Source organism: Lutjanus erythropterus, chromosome 3, assembly GCF_056507025.1.
Source record: "Lutjanus erythropterus isolate fLutEry1 chromosome 3, fLutEry1.hap2, whole genome shotgun sequence".
Lineage (NCBI taxonomy): Eukaryota > Metazoa > Chordata > Actinopteri > Lutjaniformes > Lutjanidae > Lutjanus > Lutjanus erythropterus.
This window is the reverse complement of record NC_139319.1, coordinates 32,069,797-32,094,883: the sequence shown is the minus strand read 5'-3', so window position 1 is coordinate 32,094,883 and position 25,087 is coordinate 32,069,797. Positions and strand designations below refer to the sequence as shown.

The following is a 25,087-nucleotide window of genomic DNA, read 5'->3' as shown; positions in this document are numbered from 1 at the left end:
TTCAGTTATTGTTGATATTGCTGTTATTATTAATGACTGATAATAATTATGGACTGGGGGTGTGAACCTTTTTCAGCTTGTGAGGGGTGCCATGCCAGGAAAAGATTGGGAACCACTGGATTAGTCTATGAGCTGGATAGAGTGAGACTGATAGCTTTTACTGGTTATTAATCCCCCATAATCCCTTTTGTTCTCGAAAATGGCTAACTAAGGATGAGCCATAAATTGAGTGCTCCTTAATGAGTTTAGTATTTGTGAGTTCTAGTTTGCATTTACACACTTCTCCCCTTTTGCCACATTATAGAACTACTGGAACCATCATCCCTGAAGCAAATTGTCACACAAACATATTTTACTTTCAAAAACTTTTGATGATGCTTTTGTTTTAGAAGTTTTATAAAGCAATTGCTGGAAGTCTAATAGTAGTTCAGTCAGAAAACTGAAATGTTTAGTATAGCAGCAGAACATTAGGTCCAATCCCAATGTCCACCCTCACACACTCACAGAGGGTGTACAGAAGTGCATTGCTGGTAAAGTCCACAACCTTTTGAGCCATTAATGCACATTTTTCATAAGTCTGCATTTATGCAGACTTTGCCTGAGGGAATTACCCACAGTTCATAGCAGGGACATGTGAAAAAAATGGCACATAAATGATGACGATCTTGAATATCTGATTAATTTCTTATTTTATATGCAAAGTTTTTTATTCACAAACCTTTATTTTCTTAATCTCCACCTAAGATCTCACCATTTCTCCTTGAACTGAATTCTTTTCATCAATATAACTTTATTAAAAGTAAAGAAAGCTTTTGAAACCTTACGAGGCATTTTGTTTTTTATTTTGCCTGATAATACTTTCACATTATGTTCCTCATAATGAATTTGTGTCACTTTGTTATGTCACAAAGTGCTGTCTCATTCCTCTTTATACTATTTCAGGCTCTTGCAGCCTCGCACACTGAGGCACTACCAGGTGACGTAAGCAAAGTCCATAATGGTTCAGGGCTTAAGGTTTTAGGGGGACATTGGGATTGGGCCCTAGAGTCTGGCGTGGAGGCTCCGACCTCATCACTCCCTGGAGATGGAAACTTTTTCAGCTTAAACTTACTGCCAAATTGAGAGGGTGTGTTTGGTAGATGATTGTAAAGAATGAGGCGTGTCACGTGTGTAGCAGTACAGCTGGAGTTGACTGCATGAAGCGTTACCCCATTCGTGGCACTAGTAATTTAAGAATGAGAGCAGAAAACCAACAAAATGGGAACAAACACCTGCTTCCTCACCTCTGTGTCTAAATTTGGCTCAACCAGTCATTCACAAATTCTTCCAAACTGACAGCCAGGAGAAATGGTGTGTGTGTTTTTGCTGCATGCTCAGCCTGTGCAGGTGTGTTAATGTTTGTTAATCAAGTGCTGGCTGAACCTGAGTCCAGATGCAGATGCAGATGAAAAAAAATCAGCAGCAGATAGGGAAATGAAAAACCGATAAGCCTTCGTGATTTGTAATACAATTTACAGCTGTAATCTCCCTGCCACTGTTCTCTCTCCTGCATCCTCTAATCCAGGCTTGTATTATTCCTGCTGCTGATGTCAGAGCCTCACAGAACACGTCGAGAACAAACTTATCCTGGCTTCACCTTTTGTCCAGGCCATGTGCTGGAGTCAATTCAGCACAAAGTGTAACTGTGAATTTGAGTGTATGCTTGCAGCCAAAATCATTTAAACTAATTTCTGAGACATTTAAGTCTCTAAATCCATTTTGTTGTAATAATAATAAGAATCTGTCAAAGTGCCATTTAATTGTATTTCTCATGAATTTCAGTACATGTTAGGCTCAGGTGGTTTTCTCTGGGTTTCTCAGAATTTTATCAACATACAAACCATTTTAGCAGCTTTTTGCATGGTGTGTATACAGATGTGTGTTTGGAAAAGGAAAGAGACATCAAAGGGAGTGTGCTTGATTTGTCACTCTGCAAGGTTTTTTTAAAAAAAAACACACATTTTAAAGGGACGCTTAACCCCAACATCATTTTTCCTCTTCCCTGTTGTGCTATTTATCCATCTCAGTTATTTAAGTGTGAGTTGCCAAGGTTTGCAGATATCAGTCATAAAAATGTCTCTCCAATGTAATGAGACTAAAAGGTACTTGGTTTGTGGTGCTCAAAATGCCAAAAAATACGCAACAGTAATGTCTCTTTCTAGAACACATGACCTGGTTTGTCAATATAAGCTACAGACCTTGAGCAGTTTGGAGCAAATTATGGAAATTAAGTCATTAGTTACAGTTACCACTTCTTACAAAAAAACTTACTTCACCAATCATGGCATATAAAAGTAATAAGTTACTTGTGAAAGTAACTTTTGCATTACTTTTAAATGTTGACTTTAATTCTTTTGTCAGAGGTAAAGCCAGTGGGATTTGTCCAAGCTGTTCATGAAAGCATCAGGAAGGTAAATACCAACATTTTGGGTTGGTGAAATGTCCCGCACACAGCCAGACAATGAGGAAAAGATAGGACAAAACAGGCAGAAGGCAGGATCTCTGCAGATACAAACACCACCACACACTTCTAGTTGGTCATAACTGATGCTTGAAAGGGATTATGTCATGTGAGTCTATACATTGTTTTTTAGGAAAATGTTGCAGATTATACCTTTAATGTACACTTTATTATTTAGTGCAGCTATATTATCATTTTAGTGTAGTTATATCCTTTCAGAGTAGCTTTATTATTTTGGTGACAACTGTCAAGATTTTTATCTTTCATTGTACTCATTATCACCAATAGATGTTATTGATACTCCCAACCACCAGAGGGCAAAAATGAGTCCTGTTACTGCCAGGGGTTAGGACAGCAGGATTTAGTAGAAGACACACAAGACGCTGGATATGTTAACCACGTGTTGCTGCAGTAGTTATAAATAATTATTATGAACTGTTTATGTTATGCTGTTATAAAAAGTAAGCTCACATTGCCTGAACTGACTTGCACCCCCGTAAGGTCAGATGATGTTAGATCATAGATCAGGGATCAGGGATTGGTGATCGCTGTCCTCTGCAGTTCCAGGTAAGACAAAAGTAAAGAGTAACAAGCCCATTTAAATTTTAGTACTTTCAACTGTAACTGCGTTATTGATTTGACAAAAGTAATTAGTTATATGTCTAGTTACTGCCAAAAGTAATAAAATTACTAATTAATTGCCAAAAGTAATAGAATTACAGTAATGCAGTTTCTAAGGACACAGGTTGTGAGCAGTTTCATTAAGAAAATAAGAGGAAAAACATAGTTCCTACACAAACCTGTTCACAACAAGTTGTGTGGATTGTTTTTAGTAACCAGGTCATGAGCTCTGGAAAGACAAATTGCTGTTGAGTTTTTTTCAGAGCTTTGAGCACCATCAGCCATGTTCCATTTAATTCTATTATATTCAAGAGAAGGAAGACATCTCTACAGCTGATATCTCCAAAACTCTGCAACACACACCAAAATAATCTAGAAGGATAAATAGCACTAAAGGCCAGAGGAAAAATATGAATTTTTGTTATTGGGGTGAACTGTCCCTTTAAATGCTTGTTTGGGAGCATATGCCCAGCAGACTTCTAAAGCTTCTCCACCAGCGGGAGCAGAATGAGATTGGACACGAAATTGTGTAGCAGATCAACTAAAAAGGTTATTAAGGTCAGTCGGATCAAAACCCAAATAATCCTGTAACAGAATCTCTACTGGGGCAGCTGAACATGAACGAAACTGCTGAGGCAGTCAAATGTTTCCTGCATGCTTTGCCATTGTGAGGATGTGTGTGTGAAAGAAAACAAGATACATAGAATGATATTGTTAGTGTGTGTGTGTGTGTGTGTGTGTGTGTATATGGGTCGGTGGGTGTGTGTGTAATCTGACCGGCTGTCCATCTCTCTGTCATGTCTTCTATCTGCACCACCGCAGGACAGAGATCTCCGACCAGAGGAAATGGAAGGTACAGAGATATCAAAAGCTTAATCCAAATCCTCCCTGCACATCTCTCTCCCTCTGTCTTCTTCCTGACCTGCCTTCCGTTCAAACCCCAAACCTTCTGTTTGGCTGTGAAAAATCGTGCTTCACTGTATAGAGCCGAATTTCAAAAGGCTTCCCCAACTTTGCCTTCTCATTGAGTGTCAGCTATGTGAACCAGCAGGGATTTTTATTTTTCTCACTTGAACTGTGGAAGATCAAAGTGAAGGATTATTATTCAAAGGAGGAGATTATTCCTCACAATTTAAGCACAGTTCATCTATATTCCTCAGGTCTGGCTCACACTTTCACACTCTATGGAGTAAACAGTCCCTGAAATGTGTGACTTTTATTATGTAGATACCAAATATATTTAGAAAAGTAAAGAAATATAGACTTGGATATTTCATGTAATAAAAAAGAACTGAAATAAAGACAAAAATAAATCAAGGTTTCACTTTCAAATAAGGCACAAGGTATAAAGGGCTTATGATTTATAATGTCTGTATAAAATTATTAATGGTAACCATTCATAAGAACAAATTTGTGAAAAAATCCTTTTGGCATGCATTTAACCATTTTTTTTAATGCTGCGTGTAATGTGATTAATAGAATATGCCACCAATTTAGATTTCTTTTTAAATTGCTACAGTAGAACTGGACATATCATCTGCTTTTATTATTCTTTGTTGTCAAAGTCTGACAGATTACTGATAATCTCATTGCTTTCTAACTCTGGACAGACATTTTCAAACCCAGCCAATACTGACTCAAAATATCCCACTTGAGGCAATTTATATAACTGTAACCTTTTTCACATATGCAGTAGTACTCTCCAAGATGTGTAAACAGACTTTGATATCTAAAATTGTTGGTGTTCTACTTGCAAGTCATTTATGAACCAAGTCTGATTTAATTGAAAGTCCGTAATTGCAAATGCTGTTAGTAAATTTTTTTGGTGCTTCGTCAGCTTGTCCTTGAAATCATATTAAACGTGCCTGTGTTTACATTCTCCCAGCCAAACTATGAAAACCATGCAGTAGCTTTATAAAAAAGACATTATGGCAGACCCACACCTCTACACACACCTACATCCACTCTTTTCGTCATGCATCTTGTCTGCAGAGCTGCGTGAGGCCTTCAAGGAGTTTGACAAAGACAAGGACGGTTTCATCAGCTGTAAGGACCTTGGGGAGTGCATGAGGACAATGGGATACATGCCAACAGAGATGGAACTCATAGAACTCAGCCAGCAGATCTGTGAGTCCTACATGCACACGTCAGTACACATACACAGAGAAAGAAACACACAAAACACACATTTATGATTTTATAACGTCTTTAGTTTCTAGTTTCTAGTTGCAAGAACCTCCACTGAATAAAACTTTAACATTACATCAACCATGAACATGATTTCTGCCTGAATTATGTCAGATAGTTTTTCATAAGCGATGGTGGTTGTTTAAAATAAGATAGCAGCTCTTTTGATCCCACGCCAATTCACAACGTCATCAAACTTCATCATTTCTTATAATATAAGAGAGACCCCCCCAGCAGCAGAATTTATATATTGTGCGTTTCAAGATACAAAATAGATTAGTTAACAATGTTGTCTATTTTATTCCCCTCTAGGTGGCGGCAGAGTGGACTTTGAGGACTTTGTGGAACTGATGGGTCCCAAGATGCTCGCTGAGACTGCAGACATGATTGGTGTCAAGGAGCTGAGGGACGCCTTCAAAGAGGTCTGCAATAGAGTTTATTAACTTTCAGCCCCGCAGTTTGTCTCAGGGGTCCCCTGAGTAGATTTTCTCTCTCCCCAACATTCATCTCTAATATTCCTTTTTATATGCTTTTTAATTGTTTTGTTTTGCAGTTTGACTCTGATGGCGATGGTCAGATCAGCCTTGGGGAGCTGAGGGAAGCCATGAAAAAGTTAATGGGGGAGGCACTCAACCACCGTGAGATCGATGAGATCCTGCGAGACGTAGACCTCAACGGGGATGGACAGGTGGATTTTGAAGGTGAGTGGTGACTGTAATACCAAAGATAAATAATCTCTGGGAAAAAAAAGATAAGAAATACGAGAATGTGTCTGCAGTGATTAGCACCAGAATGATTGTCTTTGAAAAACAATGAAAACCAGTATAATGATTTCTGCCATCAAGGTATCCAGGGCATTTAATATCATTACAACACAGGGCTGCACAAGGAAAATACAGTTGTATTTCCTTCACACAACGCACATATAGAACATATATAAAGCAAATTATTTACATTCAAAATAGACTATGATAAAAATATTAAACAAAATAAAGTAAAACAATATATACAGCTGTAGATGGGCACCTGGCCAATGGAGTGACAATGGACTAATATTTTCTCCTGGGAGCCCAAGTTAAGACCTTAACTCAAACTGGTGATATGTATATATTGATCTAGTAGGTGGATGTTCAGGCTAAGAAAAAAAAGAAAAAAGACATTGTGGAAAGGTGATACTACCCATTTTCTTAACCAACAATGACAACACATCTTCTCTTTCCACAGAGTTTGTGCGAATGATGTCTCGCTGACTCCAAACCTCACTCCACTGCACTAAACAGAACATGGACCAGACTGCACACTGTTAATCTCCGTGTAATTCTACTTCTTGTACAAAGATTTCTTGTTGTTTCAGTTACTTCCATCATCTCTCAAATGTAAGAGAATCCCTTCAATGTGTTACTGTGGTATGAATGTAATATTTATTTAACATGTAATGAGAGATAAGAGGGGGTCAGTAGAGATGGTTTAACCAAAGCTGTGGTGTCCTTTGAAGTCAGTTTAAATTTGAATATATGTGAACTGAGAATCAAATACCAGCAGTATGTACATATGTATACGTACACACACACACACACACACACACACACACACACACACACACAACATTAACACAATTTAGCTTAATCCATTGCGCCCGTGTATATTAGTAACTTAATGGGTCAGTTCACACAAATTAGAGAAGAAAACAAACACTTTCTCACAAACCTCAAATAGTATGTAGACTCCTAGGAGGACTTAGAGTATACACTCAGTTAAGTGTTCAGTTGCCCTGTCTCTGAGATTTTTATTTCTTTTTCATAATTTGGGTGAACTGACCCCTTAAATATGCAGTTTACTACATTACCTGAACCTGATCTGATGTTAGGTGTCTGAATACGAACATGAGGATTTAATGTCATAATTTCAATAATGCCACGTTTAAAATCTTCAAAACAAACTGTTACGACTGTGACTGTGTGGTATTACTGTAGAGTAGATAGCACAAGTGAGTGCTTTGTTAATGATAGAGCAAGTAAATGAGATTATGTACACATAATTTTTGTACAAGCTATCACATAAATTCATATACATATCAGTTACTTTTGGCAGTATCAATATGTCAAATATCTTTTTAATAAAGATTTGATAACACTAACAGAATGATTTTGGTGTCTGCTAAACATCTCTACACACTGAGTTTGTATCCATACCTCTGTTTCCCCATTCAGATGGAAATAAACCGACAGGTTGTCTGAAAATACATGTTTATTTTATGCATTTATTATAGTTGCAATCAACTATATATGTTTAATGTTTTATTTGTACAGTGTTTAACAGGTCAGATCTTTACAAAAAATGCATTGTAAATATAAAACAGAGTGACAATAAACAATAAACATGTTTTTACTGACCAGATACCTTTTCTTTTTTTCACAAGTTCAAATGGATTTCATTTTGTTTATGAAATTGAAATATGCTACAAAATTATTCAAAAATAATTATTTCCTGCATTTTGCTCAGATGAAGCTTCATTTCTCATGGAGTTCCTGTTCCCAAACCGGGCTACATGTACTCCCACAGGTACGTAAAGTGATGTAGGGACGGGCTGTGTGTGGATAATGATGTATGACTCAGACTCTCTCATTTACGTGCGTCCTCTCAAGCACATCCTTCTCATGGCATGTGTTGAGTATTTCACAGTTTCAAGTGGATTTCATAGGTTGTTTATGTACATGGATAAAAAAGAATGAGTGAGTGAGTTGGGGCGTACGCAGCTGGATGTTCAACATCGGACGGGATATGGGACTGAAAAAAGTTGGGGAAGGACTGTCATAGAGCCTCCCAGAAGTTTTTTACCCACCCGATAAAATTTGTCAGATCACCCCTGTCCCGGCACTTTTTGAGGTCCCCTATTAGTCTCTTTTTCAAAGCATGCGCAGTCTCACTGTAGTCAACGCTGATAGGAGCCATCGGCGGAGTCCCGTGCCAAATGGAAGGAATGTGCCAGCTGCAAGTGTCTGGATCAAACTCCATCACGTCTGAGATCTTAGTGATCTTGGCCTTCTTCATCCCACTGTCCTTTCGGATAATATCATTGAGCATTACCACCCACTCTTTACCATTCTTCCTCTTTACAGCAGGCACATCAGACTTGTTACTATGCACAAAATGGCACAGTGGCTTTGTTCCCACATCCTTTAACCGTGTGAAGGCATGAAGCACCATCTCTAAAACGTCTTTCTCGCTGGAGATGTCGCTGGAAATGCTGACAACTGTGACATCACTCAGTGCTACAGCGAGGCTTGCTACTTCCTTATCACGTTCATGGCTATGATCATCTTGAACCATCTGATACGGTTTCAGTCCCTCAGTGTCGATAATCATGATGCAGTCGCACCCCAGTTCCTCTCTAACGTCTTTGTTGACATTGATCAGCTGGATGAACGCCCCTCTGGTGCATGTTCCTTTGCCGATGGTAAATCTGGACCCAAACATGGTGTTGAGCAGAGACGATTTTCCAGAGTTTTCAGCTCCAATGATGGTGATGACCTTGAGCTTGCTGTTGGACTGCATAATGTCGTGAAGCTCAGTAAGCACCTTTGTGATCCATTTCACTGGGATGTTTGCTGCATCTCCATCAACAAGCTCGAGAGGGAAACCGTCCAGCAGCATCTGAGCACACAGTGCAGGGAGTTGTTCCACGGTTTGTCTCTGACGGCTGTAATCTGGCAGGGAACTTGCACATTCATACAGCTGCCCACACTCTCGAAAAAAATGTTCCAGGCGTAAAGAACAAGCAGATATTTGCTTGTCAATCTCTGCAATTTTCTCAGTGTCTTGGGGAAATTTCTGGCTTTGCTCTCTGTATTGATCCTGCAGAGCTGACAGCTTGTTCCGGGACAGATTGTCCAGATCTGTTTCCAGCCATTTGAGGAAATAGTTGCGTTGCACTTCTGAGGTGACCAACCCATGAAGGAAATTTGACATTGCAGCTGTCTTCTCAAATCTTAGCTGTTTCCTTTTCAGCTCCTTTTCTTTTGTTTTCAAAGACTTGCGGTAATCTTCAGTGTTCCGGTTGGCAGCTTTTCTCAGTCTCCAGTACTCAGTTTCCAGCCATGAAATCGCTTTCCAGATGTTCCCCTGGGAAGTCAGTTGTTTTTCCTTGAATTCGGAAATGTTAGTGACTTGTGCAGTGATTTTACCTGCATTCTTCCACGCACTCTGGCATTCATCACTATCTTCATCTACTAGGATCTCACAGCAGCGAGCTCTGCCAGCCAGATCTTCCACAGACACTTTGTTTGTGCAGTTTTCTAGCATTTTAGAGATTGATTCTTGGAGGGCTTTTATCAGCTCTGTATCAGACTTTTTTGTCTTGCTTGCATTAGTTATCTTCAAACTTGGTTTTAGCGTCATCGTTTTGAGTGTGAAGGTTTTCCCTTGTACACTGCTGATCAAAATGATATTTGCTTTCACATTTTTTCGTTCCAGATTCATGAAGTAATCAACTTCTGATTCATCACAGAAGATGTAAACGACTGCAGACGTCTGGCAGAGGAATAAGAATTGCTTGTCAAAGGCCCTGATGTCTCCTCTGAGGTTGGCAACAGCCAGTGGCTCTGTGAATTTGTCTATACCCTTGTTCCCACATGGGAGATACCAGCTGATTTCGACTAGCCCATCTGATATCCTCCTGGGGACATCACCACTCACCATGTCACGGTGGCAAAATGTGTCATGGCAGGGCTGAGTGTTGCTGAGCAGTTTGTTCAGAATCTGAGACTTGGAGATTGTCTTCCTCAGTCTGACAAATGACACCAGAGGGATATCAGAGAGGACAAGTCTTTCTTCACAGCTTAACTTACTGAATGCCTGGTTGGAGGGTTTGAAGGTCCTGACAATTTCGCGCATGGACCACAACATCAACGTGATTTCTCTTGTTTCATGGTCGGGCAGCAACAGCGGGATAGCAAACTGGCAGAGTGCCATTTTCAGAACTATGTTCTGCTGAAGAAAGCTGTCTGAACAGAAAAACAACACAATTATCAGATCCAGGGGATTGATGGCATATCTGTTGTCTGTGTCCTCATCGCTGGACAAACATGGGACACATCTAGCATTTGCATTCAGCAGCATGAGTTTCTTCAAAAAGGCCTCAGGAAGTGACTTTGCAGTTTCAAGTTCGTTGTCTGATGTGTCCTTTTGATTAATTTCCAGGACAGTGCTCAGTGTTAGCTCGTTGTCAAACTGGTCTTCAAGTCCAATCTTTGACAACACCTCCCTCAGACATGGACCTGTGAATCAATACAAAGAGACCAATGAATGTACAGGATGTTACATTTGATCTTTACCTATTACCCAAAATTCCCATGAGGATCAGTTTGCTCATCACTGGTGTGACTACACAGCCTGTTAAAACTTGTACATAATATAGAGTGTTCTGTGACTCTGAGAAGCTTTGTCAAACCTGAGAGAAGCGAAAACTGGGGGCATGGAGTTTGAAAGACATGGACAATTGCCAATTTACCAGGAACAGAGGAGCTAACAAAGAGAGGATTACTGAATGGGCCTACGGGGTAAAGTCCCAAACGACCAAGGGTTCAGGGGAGCCTATACCAGTGACAGTGACCACTAACATTTCTTGTTGGAAAACCACAGGATAAAAGCAAAGTGAGGATGTGCAAATAAAGCTTTTTATCCTGATCCTTAAATACTGAGGATCTGCTGATCTGATATTTCCTTTTTTATTGTGGTTTTGTTCATTTTTTTTGCATGGTTCTGATGGCAGTGACATCCTGTTGGTTGATCTGATTGATGTTGTTACAGCAGCCATGTTTCCACTGCAAAAAACTTTCCTCAGGGACTAGGTACCTTTGGAGGAACTCATTTCATTTCCAAAGTGAGAATCAGAGTCTAAATTAAGTTTTGGGGATCTTAATTTACCCCCTGAAAGTCCCTGGCTGGGGGGCAGTGCTTTCCAAAAGTACAGGAAGGTTTGGGGCAGCACTGGACACTTCTGATTGTTTAAGTACTCACTGCATTTTATTTCTCTACTTATCACACACTTTTAAAATAATATGATAGTTAGTAATAATATTGTAGTAATGTAATAACATTAACTTCTCACCTGTATGTACACTTATAGAGACCTCCTCACTGCACCGATTGTTGAACACTGTTGAGACAGAGACAGTGTACTTTGTGTCTGGCTCTAAATCAGTGAATATCTTGTAGCAGTCTTCCATGATCACTGCTAGCGGCTCTTTCCCCAGACTTGTGACCTTTACGAGGAACTGATGTGGGATTTCCTCCATGTTGTCTCCTTTGGTCCACCTCACAGAAAGAGCCCTGGCCTCTGAATGGCCTTGGGTTAAGTCTCGAGGGGCTGGCACCGCTGCAAGAGAGCAGTTATTTGACATTAAAATGTTTTTATTTAATAATGAACATACTGCAGTGAAATTAATATGAAATGTCTTGGCAGTTCTAATACTACCTGTGAAAACAGATCCGTGGATCCATTCACTTAAATTTCCCTCCTTGTCTTCAGTGGCCACACTGAAAATGTATTTTTGCCCAAGTTTAAGTTTGGTTATTTCAATTTTAGTCAAATCTTTGATGACTGAGCAGTCTTCCACTTTTGCTGTGGGGGAGCTCCATTTAACTCTGAAGGTGTTAGGCCCCTCCAGTCCCTCTGGACAGCCCCAGCGTAGGACCACAGAGTTTGGCTTCACTGACAGGAACTCGATCTCACCAGGAGGGGGCACCACTGTCAAACATAAGACAGCACAAGAAATTATATGTGCCACTTATACAGTCATTTCAGACCTGATATTAAAACATGATCATGTTGTCACTTCTGAAAAAGAAATCAGTTCAATTACAGTATGACATTTATGTGTCAGATTTTAACTGTCAATGAATCATCACTATAAATAGGTTTGACAGTTATTTTAGTCAGCAGCTGTAGAAATATTTTGTCAATACAGTTTTTATCATTCACTTTTGCTCAATTCTTGAATAAAAATTACTTTTTCCAAACAATAAGCTGAAATCTCTGATTAATTGGTAAGTCAACACATCTGAATTCCTCATTCACTTGAGCAAATCACAACTTTTGGCACATGTGTGCTAAAGAGTAAGTACAATTGTCCACAGTTTGCATGGTAAACACTTGCACATGGCTCGCTGATCATAATGACAAGTTGATTCTCAGTGTCATACTTGTCACAGTTTCTAAAGTCTTTTACTGTGGGAGCCATCACATTCAAAATGATCCATTCAGTTATCAAAATCTGTCAGACATGTATAGTCCATGAATATATGTTATATCTACATGATTGTTTCACATGTCTCGCAAATGGGCAGATGAGCTGTCAGGTGACAGTAATGAACTGGGATTCCCATTAGTGTCATTCAAATTTTCTGCTCACTGCATCTGACTTTATATGAAAGATCAAGGGTGACTTTTCTGTTGACAGAAACATATTGTTGCACAAATAAATTTACTGTATATAAATATCCTTTACATTATTGTACAGTACTTACATTTCCAAGAAAACTTTTTTGAAAAAAAAAGAAAAAGGTCAGAAACAAGGTAGAAAGGTAGGGAGGTAGATAGGTAGGTAGAGGTGTACCACTTAACATATTTTATGGTTTTTACCTTTGCCCCGGCACGTCAAATAAAATGCTATCAAACTTTAGAACAGTTTTTCTACACCCTGCCATTAATCCTTTGGAGACAGATTTTATTGTGTCTATACTTGTCTCCCTCCTTCTGGCACATTTCAAAGATCACTTGGTAATGTCTCTTGCAATTCATTGGTTCCAACAGTGGACTAACTTAACAATTTAGCACTCTTCTCATTTTTGAGTTGATTTGATTTACTTTAATTAAGTGACAAGAAACTCTCCACAACCCTCTACACAAAAACTCGACAGTTTTTTGCAGATGCAGTGCATGCATTGTCTTTTTTTGTAATCGTTTTTATGACATTTTATTAGATAGGTCACAGGAAAGGGGGTGAGAGATGGACTGTATAGGCTTCAGTCAGGTCCCATCCCTTTTCACTCTGTGCTGCAATGACAGCTGAGCAAGTTGGACAGCTTTCTCTTTTCCTGTTTCCCGTGTTTAGATGCTATGTGCTAGGCTCGTCTATGTTGAAAGACAAACCAAATTTTGAACGTGGTTAAAATACATTGATGGGGCACCTGTAAAAGCAATAAATATTCACATCTTAAGTTAGGTAATATTAGCAAATACTGGCTAAGTAGCAACATACTCTACATAAATCATTAGCTAGCCAGTTAGCCAGTATTTTGCTAACATTTGCTAGCTAGTTGGCTAGCTTATGGAGTTCTTATTTCTACATCTAGATATGCCCAGTCATTGAAGTTTTATAAAAACAAAAAAATTATGTATCAGAGTGCCTGTTATACTTATTAAGTATTTACCAACCTGTCTCAAGTAGTCCAGGCTTCTGGTATTCATCACCATCAGACATCTGTAATAGAATAATATTCAATAGCAAAATGCAGCATGTCACTAATACAAGATATTTCCCCATTATTTATACATTTTCAGATTTTTACCGGACTCTTGGCACCAGGCCTCTGTGAGACGATGTCATGACCTCTGTGATTTCTCTGTGCACAAATGCTGCAGATCTGCATCCGATCTGTTCTGCAGAAGAAATCTAGAGCCTTTTTGTAGTGCAGACAGCGTTTCTCCTCAACTTCGTAACACACATCTATGAGTTTGTGTCTCTCCAGAGATTTCACTACGTAGTGCTGCCGGACATCATAGTCGCAGAGGGAGACGTTACAGGTCAGACAGGTCTTCACAGCTGTAGCCTCATTGCAAATTTCACACAGCACCTCCTTTGCTCTGTATTCAAATACAGAAATAAAGTAAAGTAGTGACATTTATGCTACATGAGCTAGGTGTCAGCCTGACCCTAAACATTAAAGCATGAAAGAACAGCCAAGAGTTTCTCCTAGCTAAAGAAGGCCTACTGAAACATTTTTATTGAGACTTCTTGATGTAAATAAGGTTTGCCATCACAAAATGAAGCAAAGTTGTACTTTGGAAGTGTGGTATCCAGTGTTTTTTTAAACTTGACCCACAACATCTCTACACATGCTGCAGATTCTATGCTATGTTTTTCAGTCATCCATCTCACACCAGTTTAACAGATTTTTATCCTTTTTACGACCGTGAACTGAACTACAGTAACTGTGTATTGGGCTCAAATTCCTGCCAAAATTCGGGTGACCGACACTCGATACTGTGCATGAATGCAACTGATGAGCTGCAGGTTTTGCTACCCAGTCATGTCTAGTTGGTAACCCTAGATTTGCAAAACTCTAACACATGCAAACTTGATTCAGCGTAGGCTTTAGGAACTCACCTGTTGCATTATTAAGAGCCACAAAGTCTGTGTAGGAAGGAGTTTGTGGTGGTTGAGTAGATCAAATACAGGATTTTTACCCAGTGGACTGGGGTTTGTCCTGTTTGAAAACCAAAAGTAATTGATGATACAGTTTGAGTAGGTTTAGGCACCCAAACTACTTGGATAAGTCTTAAAAAAGATCATTGTCGATACTGACCAGATTGACCCTTTAATAACCTCAATCCAGTCCTTTGGTTTTTTATAAATATGGAAAAACTATGTCATTATGATTTTATTCAAGGAGCTTGTAAAGCAACAATAAATGTGTGCTCTGAGTTTACCATGCCACAGAAACATATGCTATTAACCATCTAGCCAAATTTCAATTACTTAAAAAATCATATAGTATATAAAATTAGATTCAAGATCTAATTTTATATACTATATGATTTTTTAATTCTTTTTTTTTTCATTCTTTTAAAAAAAGAGCCATTTCTGTTGCTCTGAAACACTGTAAGTGTACCTGCTTCACTGTCTCAGTGTCAAACACTGCAACCTAAAAATTACTGTACGGCATATTTCTTCTCCAATTGTGAAAACTAATAAAGTGGACCAAAAACCTTTCAAAAAATCCAAACTTCACAGGTCAGACATTGTGAATGTAAGGGTGCGGTGGCCCATCTGTGCTGTTCTTTTTTCTAATCTGGCTCTTCTGAAAAGTAATTAGGAAAGGGTTTCACATGAATCACTTACAGTGGCTTTCTTGCAGAAAGCACCAAAGGCAAACGTCTCTCATAGCCTCTTCAAAATATGAAGAATCAATGTGTACAACTCTCACAAGACTTTTGCAGATCTAAGGTTACCATCTAGACAGGACCTTGCTACACCAGCTGTGTGACAACATGCTAACACAAGTCATGTTTGCACACATACAGCGCTAGTGAATTGTGAGACATCACACGGCCTGTGCACAGTTGTATCTGTTCTGTTCTGTTCAATGTGAGACAGACAACTGAAAAATGCAGCTGTGTAAATGTACTGTGAATCAGGATATCTTCTCTATCTCGTGTACCCTTTCAGATATTAGTGCGGTGAATTTAAAGTGTCTCACATTTCATCAGAGAAAAGTGTCCTTCCATCATAGTGGAAATCCCTCGATCCAGAAGCTGATGAACAATCAAATGTGTCAGACGAGAATCTGGAGTCCGCTCTCTCTCGATAGTGGTGACTGAGACCAAAAGGCAAAATTAGAAAAAAGACATCACAAGAAGCTACAAGAAAAAAAACCTGTAATGTCACCTTAAAGGTCCAGTGTATAAGATTTTCAGGGGTCTGTTGGCAGAATATTGCAGAAGTGGATTGTAATATGGGGGGGCTCACTATTTGATAAGCAACAGGTCACCGATGCCATTTTTATCTAATGTGTCGTAACAGCTTACTGATGATTTATTAAGTATTTCTAACCCAATTACAAATGACTTATACATCATTAAGGGTAGTGTTATTGTAAAGTGGTACCAGAAAGGGTTAACCTAAAGTTCAACATGTTTTGTCTCACTTAGGATATGAAGGAAAGTCCATCTCCTGTGACTCAGAACTGTGCACCATTTTTACCCTGAAGGTCATGACAACATGTTTTTATGTTATTCATATTCAGAATGTAGCAGTAAAAAAACATACAAGGCAGAGATTATAATGGTTGTTGCATCATCTTGGTGGAAAACAATAAGTTCAGGATAAATATTCCTTTGGATCTCTACAGAGACAATATCTAAGTAATGAATCATTTCTGATACATTCATCCAATATTGTTGCAGAACAATGAATCAGCCTCCTATAACAGTATTACATATAATCTTGCTCTATACTGTTTGTCTCTTTTGAAATTGCGTGACGTATCAGTTGAACTGTCAGGCACATCTGTTGCGTGTCAGAGGATGTAGTTTGAGTGTCAAATGTATTTTATTGTACAAATATTTTGCTAAACCAATAATCTTTGTGTTTGATTAGGTAATTCTTCTCATAGCTGCATAATGTGCATAAAAAAGAATTATTAAGAAAACTATATTACTGAATACTTTTCTAACAAAAAATATGTTGATAGAGTTCGTCTCTATATATTTTCTGTCAACTCGCAGCTGTTACCAGCACACCAGACAGTGTGTGACAGAGTTTGTCAAAGTGTGAGAACAAATTGTTTATATGAAAGCACCACTGATAATGACTGCCATCTGATCGTCTGTCAGCACTTTAAAATGTCACCAAAGTTTCTTAAATGTATCAAAGAAAACGTGTTGAATATTCATCATATTAACTGCTTTTTCAATAACAGCACATCATGAGGTAGACAATAATGGGATCAGTGATTTTTACCTGGTGTGGACAAAGTCATGAGGGGCTGTGTGAGCAGTTAACTCTGGGTACACAGCAGAAGGAGGGCAGTGTACCTTAAAACTGGAAAACATACATACACACATAACACAGTATATATGTATCTGGGTTTTGAGATGGTCTCTATCAGATTGTTAATTAGACAGATGTAGGGCAACACATTAAGATGCAGGAAACTTACGTTTGTGGGCCCATGCCAATCACAGGTCTACTCCAATATTTGGGCATGCCTACTTTTCTGAAATGAAGTGACAAGAAAAAATAATCACCAAAATGTAATATGTTAAAGATAAAGATGTTGGAATTATAAAAGACTATTCCATCAGTTCACAATTTCTGAGTTATCCTATAGTCTGGTGAGTTGACAAGTGTACAGAACAGAGCCTGACCAACACTGTATTTGGGGTCTGTAATGATACCAAAGTGAAGAAATTCCAATAACGAGAAACACAATGAACAATGATTTTTTGCAATGCTCCCTCAGAAGTGGTGTCACAGAGATATGTAATGGAGACAGGATATTTTAGTTTAAGAAAAAACTCTCAGGGCGTTGAAACAGTAAACTTTCACTCATATTTTTAATAATAATAATAATTATATATATATATATATATATATATATTAAATCTAAATTCAGAAAAACAATCAAATATATGTAAAGTGCAGCCTGTATAGCTATAGCAAAGTAAAGCAAAGGCCACATATTGGGCAACATTCTGTATATGCTGATCAATATATTTGTGATAGGCCAATATCGGTATCAGTTGACCAATATACAGGTCAGACTTTAGTACAGAATATAATGGATGATGTATTCCTGTATCTCCTAACCACACACTGTCACTGATGTTCTCTCCTAGTTTACTTTTTATTTTCAATTCTTGGAAGCAAAAGCACAGTAAATTTTCCATGTAGTTACTTTCCAACATGTCAGTGGTAAACACTGTACAACTGAGAATAGTGTCAGTGGAGTAAAATTAAAACTGCTTACATAAAAACAATGGGTAAGTAACAAGTCTGTCTTACATGTCAGAATGAGGAGTAATGTCCTTTGAAGACAAGTCGTCAATGTCTGTCCTACAGGTAGAGTAGTTATCGAGTCCATCCATTCTGGAAAAATAACAACATTAATTAATTATTCACTATGGGCCTGTCAAGCTTTAGATTAGACACCTTGAAGACAAGAGCATTTAACCATTTGCTTGTGTGCTCTAACATAAGTTGCTTTTACACTTTTTGTGTTTTTTAATGTGGAACGCTTAACTGGACCACCAAAGCAGAAGTGAAAAAGAAAAACAGTGAGAATCAGTCTTACCGTTCTCCCTTAAAATAGGGTGGTATATTTTTGGTGGAATTCTCTGATGCACATAAAGACTCTGGTTTCTCTCCACTGGAAAAACAAAATAAAATATTTCATTTTACAGACAGAAAAGCATTATTTATTTATTTATTACTGTTGGTGTCATATAATGTGTGTTGATGGCTGAACTGAACCACCAAAGCATGAGAATAAGAGAAACAAAAAAAAAAATCAGTCTTACTGTTTTCCACTAAAATAGGGTGGTATATTTTTGGTGGAATTCTCTGATGCACATATAGACTCTGGTTTCTTTCCACTGGAAAAACAAAATAAAATATTGAATTTAACAGACTTAACTTTCTGAAGACCCCAGAGCGTTATTTTTGCAACATGAAGATTGCCAACACTTTCACTTTATTGTCCCTAAGGGAATATTCATGTCCACAGCCCTGTATACATCAGTCAACAAGCACTGACCCCGATGTCTCGCCAACAATATTTAAATGTTCAATTGTTTTGGGTTTTTTTAACTGTTTGTGTCTCATAATATATGTTGATGGCCGAACTGAGCCACCAAAGCACAAGAATGAGAAAAAAAAAAGTCTTACTGTTTTCCACTAAAATAGGGTGGTATATTTTTGGTGGAATTCTCTGATGCACATATAGACTCTGGTTTCTTTCCACTGGAAAAAACAAAAGAAAAGATTTCATTTACCAGACAGAAAATCATTTTTTACATGGAGAAGTCACCAAACACAGAGAATATATATATATATATATATATATATATATATATATATATATATATATATATATATATATATATATATATATATATATATATATATGATTTTGAGTGCTGAACACTGCCAGTAGAGAAGCACAGTGCTAACACACACACACACACTGCAATTAAATGTAGATATGCTGCTATAGGTGTATATTTTGTGATAACAAAATCTACATCTGTATAAATATTAATATAACAAATATAGACCTTTTGTTTGTATGAGAACAAAATCATTCACCCATTTAGCTTTATCATTTATCTCGGTCTGTCTTATATGTCACGATTCATACTCCGTTTTATATTCTGTAGGCTGTGGGCTACATATTTATATGAAGTATCACAAGGTCTTGTCTGAAATCTTTAATAGATTAGCTGATGATCTTTAGTAGGCATTTTCTTTGTTGTCATATTAGATTAAGGTAAAATGATTATGGCAACACTTATTATGTCAAAACATCATTTATAAGACGTTATAAAGACAGCTTACAGCCTACAGTGTACTTGAACTGCTCTTCCTTAAGGGCACTCATTAAGGGATAGTCTGGGAAACATTAGTAGGAAAGAAGTTCCTTTGCTAAGGTATACTGTAGAAATTTTTGTAGAACACTAAGATACATCAAAACTGGGAAATGTGGTCCAGAATCTATAAATTAATGAGTCATACATCTCACTTTTTTTTTCTAAAATGCGGTTTGTAAACTGATCTATATAACAAGAAGAAAGTAAAAGTGTAGCTTATTAAACTTTATCTGCCACAGAAAGGAAGACTTTAGATTCTGTGAAATATGATAATCCACTTTCTCTGAGGGGTAGGTGTTATTCTTTTTCCCCTATGTCTGTTCCATCTCCTCCCAGCCTCCTGAGTGACTGCAGTACTTCTCTGTACTGCCAAAAGAGACGTGTCCAGTCCCTATCATAGAAGCCCATGGGACCATAGTGACATGACACGAGACATAAGAATGGACCCTTACCCTTCTCATCAAACTCTCAGCAAAAAAGCAAACAACCATATATTCCAGAATGTAAAACTATTTCTTTAAACCAATGGCAAGTAAAAATCATCCCTTTATGAGTGCGTAAGTGAGGCTGTGAATACGCTATCTTACTGTTTTCCTTTGAAAAGTAAAGGGGGTTCCATGGAGTTTTCAGACTTCACGCTCAAACATTCGCTGGACCTTGATGTCTCCAATCTGAAAATAATTTTGCAGTTTTAGAGAGTTACTTAAAAGTACCACCTTCTATTTGAGATGTATGTTCAGTCACACAATTTTTGAACCCTCCTTAAATTTTGATCCTTATCCACAAGCAGATTACTGCTGCTGATATCAATCAGTCTTGTGTCCATGCAAATAAAAAAAATACTGCTGAAACAATAGTGACAATGTCAGAGGAGAATATTGTGTTGGCAGCTTAAGTCTTACGACCTTTTATAACAGCAACAATGTCAATGAAGACAAAAAGACACTGTCACCTGCCTGTCTATCAGCAGGATTACAGAAGATTAACTGGCCCAATTTTCATGAAACGTAGTGGAAGGCTGTAGCATGGACCAAGGAAGAACCCATTAAATTTTGTAGCAGATCCAAATCTTGGGATGGGCACACAAAATATTTTTCACTTTCATTCACATTGTGAATAAATACCATGCATCTTAAAATCTAGTAGATGGTACCAATGTCCAGTAGTGACATAAACATAAACAGTTGTAAAAATATGATGACCTCATATCACAATCCACATTTACAAAAGAAACAAGTGAACCACAAAAGAAAGAGAGTGAAAGTGAGGCTGTGGATTTGTAATCTTACTGTTTTCCTTTGAAAAGTAAAGGTGATTCAATGGAGTGATCGGATTTCACACTCAAACAGTCAGTGGACCTTGATGTCTTCGATCTGAAATTCATTTTGCAATTTCAGAGACTTAATTAATAGTACATATGACATCCATATTTAGTCAAACAATTTTAACTTTTAAACCATTCTTTTGGTACCTAAAGGTATAATCTGCAACATTTCAACCTCAATGTATAGATGATACTATTATAGCATATAGTATAGTATATTATATATTTTTTTCTCATTGGCTTGCTGTGCTTAGGATGAAAGTAATCAGCTTTCTCATTTTGGTTAACAATGGGGCGCAGCAAAAAAATCTTTTAGTTAAAACTTTTTTTAATTTTAATTTTATTTCAAAAGAAAAAAAATGACTCGCCACAACTTATGTCTTTCCACTTTTTTCCATTCATTATCAACTTTCATATTCCTTAACAATTAGTTAATAGTAAGTGAAATAACTTTAGACATCATTTGAAATATACTTGAAGGTCTTCTTACCTTTGTCCCCTGTCCTTTGAGCCAGCAGACGTTCCTGACGATTCTATGTCAATGAATTTAGAAATGAGAACCTTCACATTCCCCCTGAAAAGAATTAAAGTAGTGAACTTATTCTGCTGATTGGACAATGCACTTATACTGTGTGTGATGCCTTATTTTCTGTCTTACTGTATAGTGACAGTAAGAGTACAGAGTGTAAATGTGAAGTGCACTCTGCTGATCAAGATTTAGTGCAGCTGACTTCAGGATGATGAAAGTAAGGTCTATACAACCTGTTGAAAAGAGGAATGAAAGTATATATGTTATGACTATTAAAGGAGGTTATGGACTCTTACTTTGTATCGTCTTCCTTCGATGGATCCATCCCTTTTTTTGACTGAGGAGTCAGTTAAAGCTTACACACCCTTCTTCACCTTTGGACCATCAGAGATAAGTACAAACCTGTAGATGTTCACAAACCAGTTATCAGGTGCCAAAACCTAAAATAAGTTTCAGCACCTATCAACATTTAACACTGAACATTTATGACCAGACATCCACCCAATTCAATAATTCAGTATTGTGTAGTGTTCATCATGACTGAATCATGACTTTGCTCAGAAAATGTTCCGCTTCCTCAAGATTTATAACACCAAACACGTGTTAAACATGTGATTAGATGGTGCCTAGTTGAACATACGCGTTCAAAAGTCTTCTGTGTGGTGCTTTGCTGAGATAAACACACACTAAAACACAAGCGCAGCTCAGAAAAAAACTGTCCTGTAAGGGCATTTTCACACCAGGTATGATTGATTCATACTGTGCCAGAGTGACTGCCAAAGTGCCCTTATGCAGCCCATCATGCAAGACACCCCTGTCCGAGCTCTCAGGGTGTTGGCAGATCAACTGGCGGATAACTTCACAGACATTTTCAAACTTTGGACCACCTACGCTGTTTATCAACTGCATAAATAAATTTAACTGATATTTTTTTATAGCCGTCACTGCTATCAGTCAGTTAGTGAGAGGTACTTCCTTGTTGTTCAAGGTAGAGCAAATTTCAACTCATCCTTGGGGACCGATGCATCCGTCAAAGTACGTCCTCTACAAGTTCTGCTACTGACAGGCTGTTTTAACATGTTGGATCAGAATGAATGTGTTAAAACACAAAAGTCACACAATGCCACAAAGCAACTAATCAGCTAAGGCAGTGATGGAAAAGCAGCCGTCTTTTGAGAGGTAAAATGACTGTTTTTGCTAAAGCACTTAAATCTCTTTAAGTTTCAAACTTTCAAAGTTTGTCCTTTAAGCATGATATTTCAAGATGCCAACGGCTTCACTTAGGAGCGCTGCATAAAGCCTCTTAGCATGATTTCTTGTCCTAGGGTTTAGACTGAAGCATTCAAGGCAGTTTCAGTCATAATACAGCACATATCCAATGCAGTTACCATGGTTACGCTTCACTCACATCATTCTTTGATGTCACCAGACAACATTATTGTCAGCATTATCTAACTTAGTTAACAGACAGTAAGCCAGTGTTAGCTAGCTTCTCCAAAATGGACAACAAAAAGAAATCCAAAACAAAAACAAACTCAATAGAAGATGATACTTTTGTTCTCCTCAAAGAATACGGAAAACACAAGCACATATTCAACGTAAATTTAACTGCAGTCATGACAAATACATACAGAAGCTGCAGCAAGAAGTAACTGACAAACTCAATGAGAGAAATCTGCTGTGAAACAAACTGTAGATGGAGTCATATGGAAATGTGAAAATATTACTCTGACAGCAAGAAAAAAGACAGGACAGGAGTCAACAAAGTGTTTAAATAAAACAATATAACAAACATCAATATATGAGACAGAGTAACACATTTTTACACTGTCATGGATCCCTTAAAATTTTAAAATTGCCTAAGGAAAATGGTCACGTAGGACCTTCACTTAGGGAACAGTCAAGTAGCTATGGGCAAACACTTAGAGATGAAAGGATTTTAAATGAAAATTTTAGGGAAACCTTAGCCTAAGTTCCCTGATACAGAGGGCTGTCTGAAAAGTCTGTCAGTGGCAAAAACAAGCACCTTTAGCGGACATATATACTTTGATGAGAACATTTGACCCCAAGGATTATGTTGTAGCTATCGCAGGCCATTTCAACTGAGTTAATCTACTGGACCAATTTCAAAACTATTTAGATCTATTCATCTCGACCCCAAACCACTGAACAAAAAAAAAACATGGTTAAAAATGTGGGAATTACCCTTTGGGATAATGCTACTTAGTTACGCAAGACTCATATCAGCAGCCTTGCATTACAGCAACTATGTTTAGAGCTGCAATTACAAAACAATTATAGCTAATCGACCATAATCTATGACCCCCACATAAATCAATTCTTCAGTCAGTGCCACTTATGAAGGTGCTGGCTTAGAACTGGAGTTGGTCCACAGGCGCTGCACAGTCTGACATAATGAAATTATCTCTGCCACTGAGATTTTGTTTTCAGTGCCATTTATCTTTCTGTTTGCCTGTTTTGTCACCAGGATTACAGAAAAAAACAGAAAAATTAAGGGAAAATGTTAGAACTAAGAATAAGCGATAATATTTGACATGAAATTGAAACATGACATTTGCACTTGCAGATTTGCATATTGTAGAAGAGTGAACTATTGGCTTTAGCAAAGTTCATCGCATTCTGACTGCACTTCTACTTCAAAGTGTGCCTCGGAGCGAAACAGATCAAATGTACATATACTGTATGTGGAATGATAAAATACACAAACATCCTACCTGAATCTCCAGGTGAATCAGTGATCTTGCAAACAACTCAAATAGAGCTGAACATTTTGGAGGGCAGAGAGTTGTCATTGTCTAACCTCTCCCTCATTTGTATAATGAGTAACCAGGTCAGATGCCAGCAGATGGCTGTATACGTCAAACAAGGTGACTCTCTTTTTCAAATATCTGTTTCAGTGATATGTTTTACAAAATGTATTAATGTGATTTTTTTTCATAATTATTCATTTACACATTCACACATAACATTCTGATCATTGTCAGTGTTGTGTTTGAAATTCAATGTGTGTGTGTATGTGTGTGTGTGTGTGTGTGTGTGTGTGTGAGAGAGAGAGAGAGAGAGAGAGAGAGAGGGAGGGAGGGAGTTCAAGTTCCACAGATGATATAATGACATACAGTGTGGGAACTGTGAAGAGTGATTTATGATCATCAGGAACTTGTCTTGTTGCATAACTTACAGTAACGTATCATGTGGCACCGTGTGGGGGACCTGGAGGGTGGGAGTGGGAATTCAAGTTCAGCACCAGGACTTTGTTATATAATGTGGACTGGTAGCTGGAGACGTTTAAGTTCACCCCATGGCCACTGCCAAAGTGCCCTTCAGCAAGCCATAAAACCCCTAACTGCTTGGAGCTCAGAGGTAACCCAGTCATGCTAACATCTCTTCACTTCGAGCCTGTGCATGTGTATAATGTGCGTGTAATAAAAAATACTAACAACAGAGCATACAAATTTAATTTTCCCAAGCGGGATTAATTAGGTGGTAAATGACAACCTGCTGCAGAAATATTGGACTGTTATTCTTAAATAATAA

General features: G+C 37.9%; 2 protein-coding genes and 1 long non-coding RNA gene across 5 annotated transcripts in view; 1 reads left to right on the top strand and 2 right to left on the bottom strand.

Moving 5' to 3' along the window:
* Positions 1-7,705, top strand: part of cabp2a (calcium binding protein 2a) — a 28,164-nt gene extending 20,459 nt beyond the window's left edge. For all 3 annotated transcript variants that reach the window (XM_084715842.1, XM_084715844.1, XM_084715843.1), the window contains 5 exons: positions 3,944-3,974; positions 5,114-5,248; positions 5,621-5,730; positions 5,862-6,009; positions 6,533-7,705. In XM_084715842.1, the coding sequence (XP_084571968.1) occupies positions 3,944-3,974; positions 5,114-5,248; positions 5,621-5,730; positions 5,862-6,009; positions 6,533-6,558 (450 nt within the window). In that variant the 3' untranslated portion in view covers positions 6,559-7,705. The remainder of the gene's footprint in view (positions 1-3,943; positions 3,975-5,113; positions 5,249-5,620; positions 5,731-5,861; positions 6,010-6,532) is intronic.
* Positions 7,538-18,454, bottom strand: LOC146330320 (up-regulator of cell proliferation-like). The gene is made up of 10 exons (XM_084715841.1): positions 18,386-18,454; positions 18,097-18,180; positions 17,252-17,308; positions 17,053-17,133; positions 15,791-15,907; positions 13,880-14,174; positions 13,746-13,791; positions 11,784-12,056; positions 11,418-11,684; positions 7,538-10,584 (listed from the first exon to the last, which is right to left on the bottom strand). The coding sequence occupies exons 2-10, from the start codon at positions 18,177-18,179 to the stop codon at positions 8,120-8,122; spliced, it is 3,684 nt and encodes a 1,227-aa protein (XP_084571967.1). The 5' UTR covers position 18,180; positions 18,386-18,454; the 3' UTR covers positions 7,538-8,119.
* A 157-nt stretch (positions 18,455-18,611) lies between these two features.
* LOC146330319 (uncharacterized) lies at positions 18,612-24,347 on the bottom strand. The gene is made up of 7 exons (XR_014769284.1): positions 24,268-24,347; positions 21,829-21,934; positions 21,494-21,577; positions 20,969-21,052; positions 20,267-20,350; positions 18,979-19,053; positions 18,612-18,686 (listed from the first exon to the last, which is right to left on the bottom strand). It is a non-coding gene; the product is annotated as an uncharacterized LOC146330319 (long non-coding RNA).
* Between the last annotated feature and the right edge of the window lie 740 nt (positions 24,348-25,087).

Coding starts and splice junctions, on each gene's coding strand:
- LOC146330320 (XM_084715841.1), bottom strand. CDS start 18,179: ATGGATGGACTCGATAACTACTCTACCTGTAGGACAGACATTGACGAC. Junction 13,792..13,879: donor GGCCTGGTGCCAAGAGTCCG/GTAAAAATCTGA, acceptor ATTCTATTACAG/ATGTCTGATGGTGATGAATA. Junction 12,057..13,745: donor GCCTGGACTACTTGAGACAG/GTTGGTAAATAC, acceptor TATGTTTGACAG/TGGTGCCCCCTCCTGGTGAG.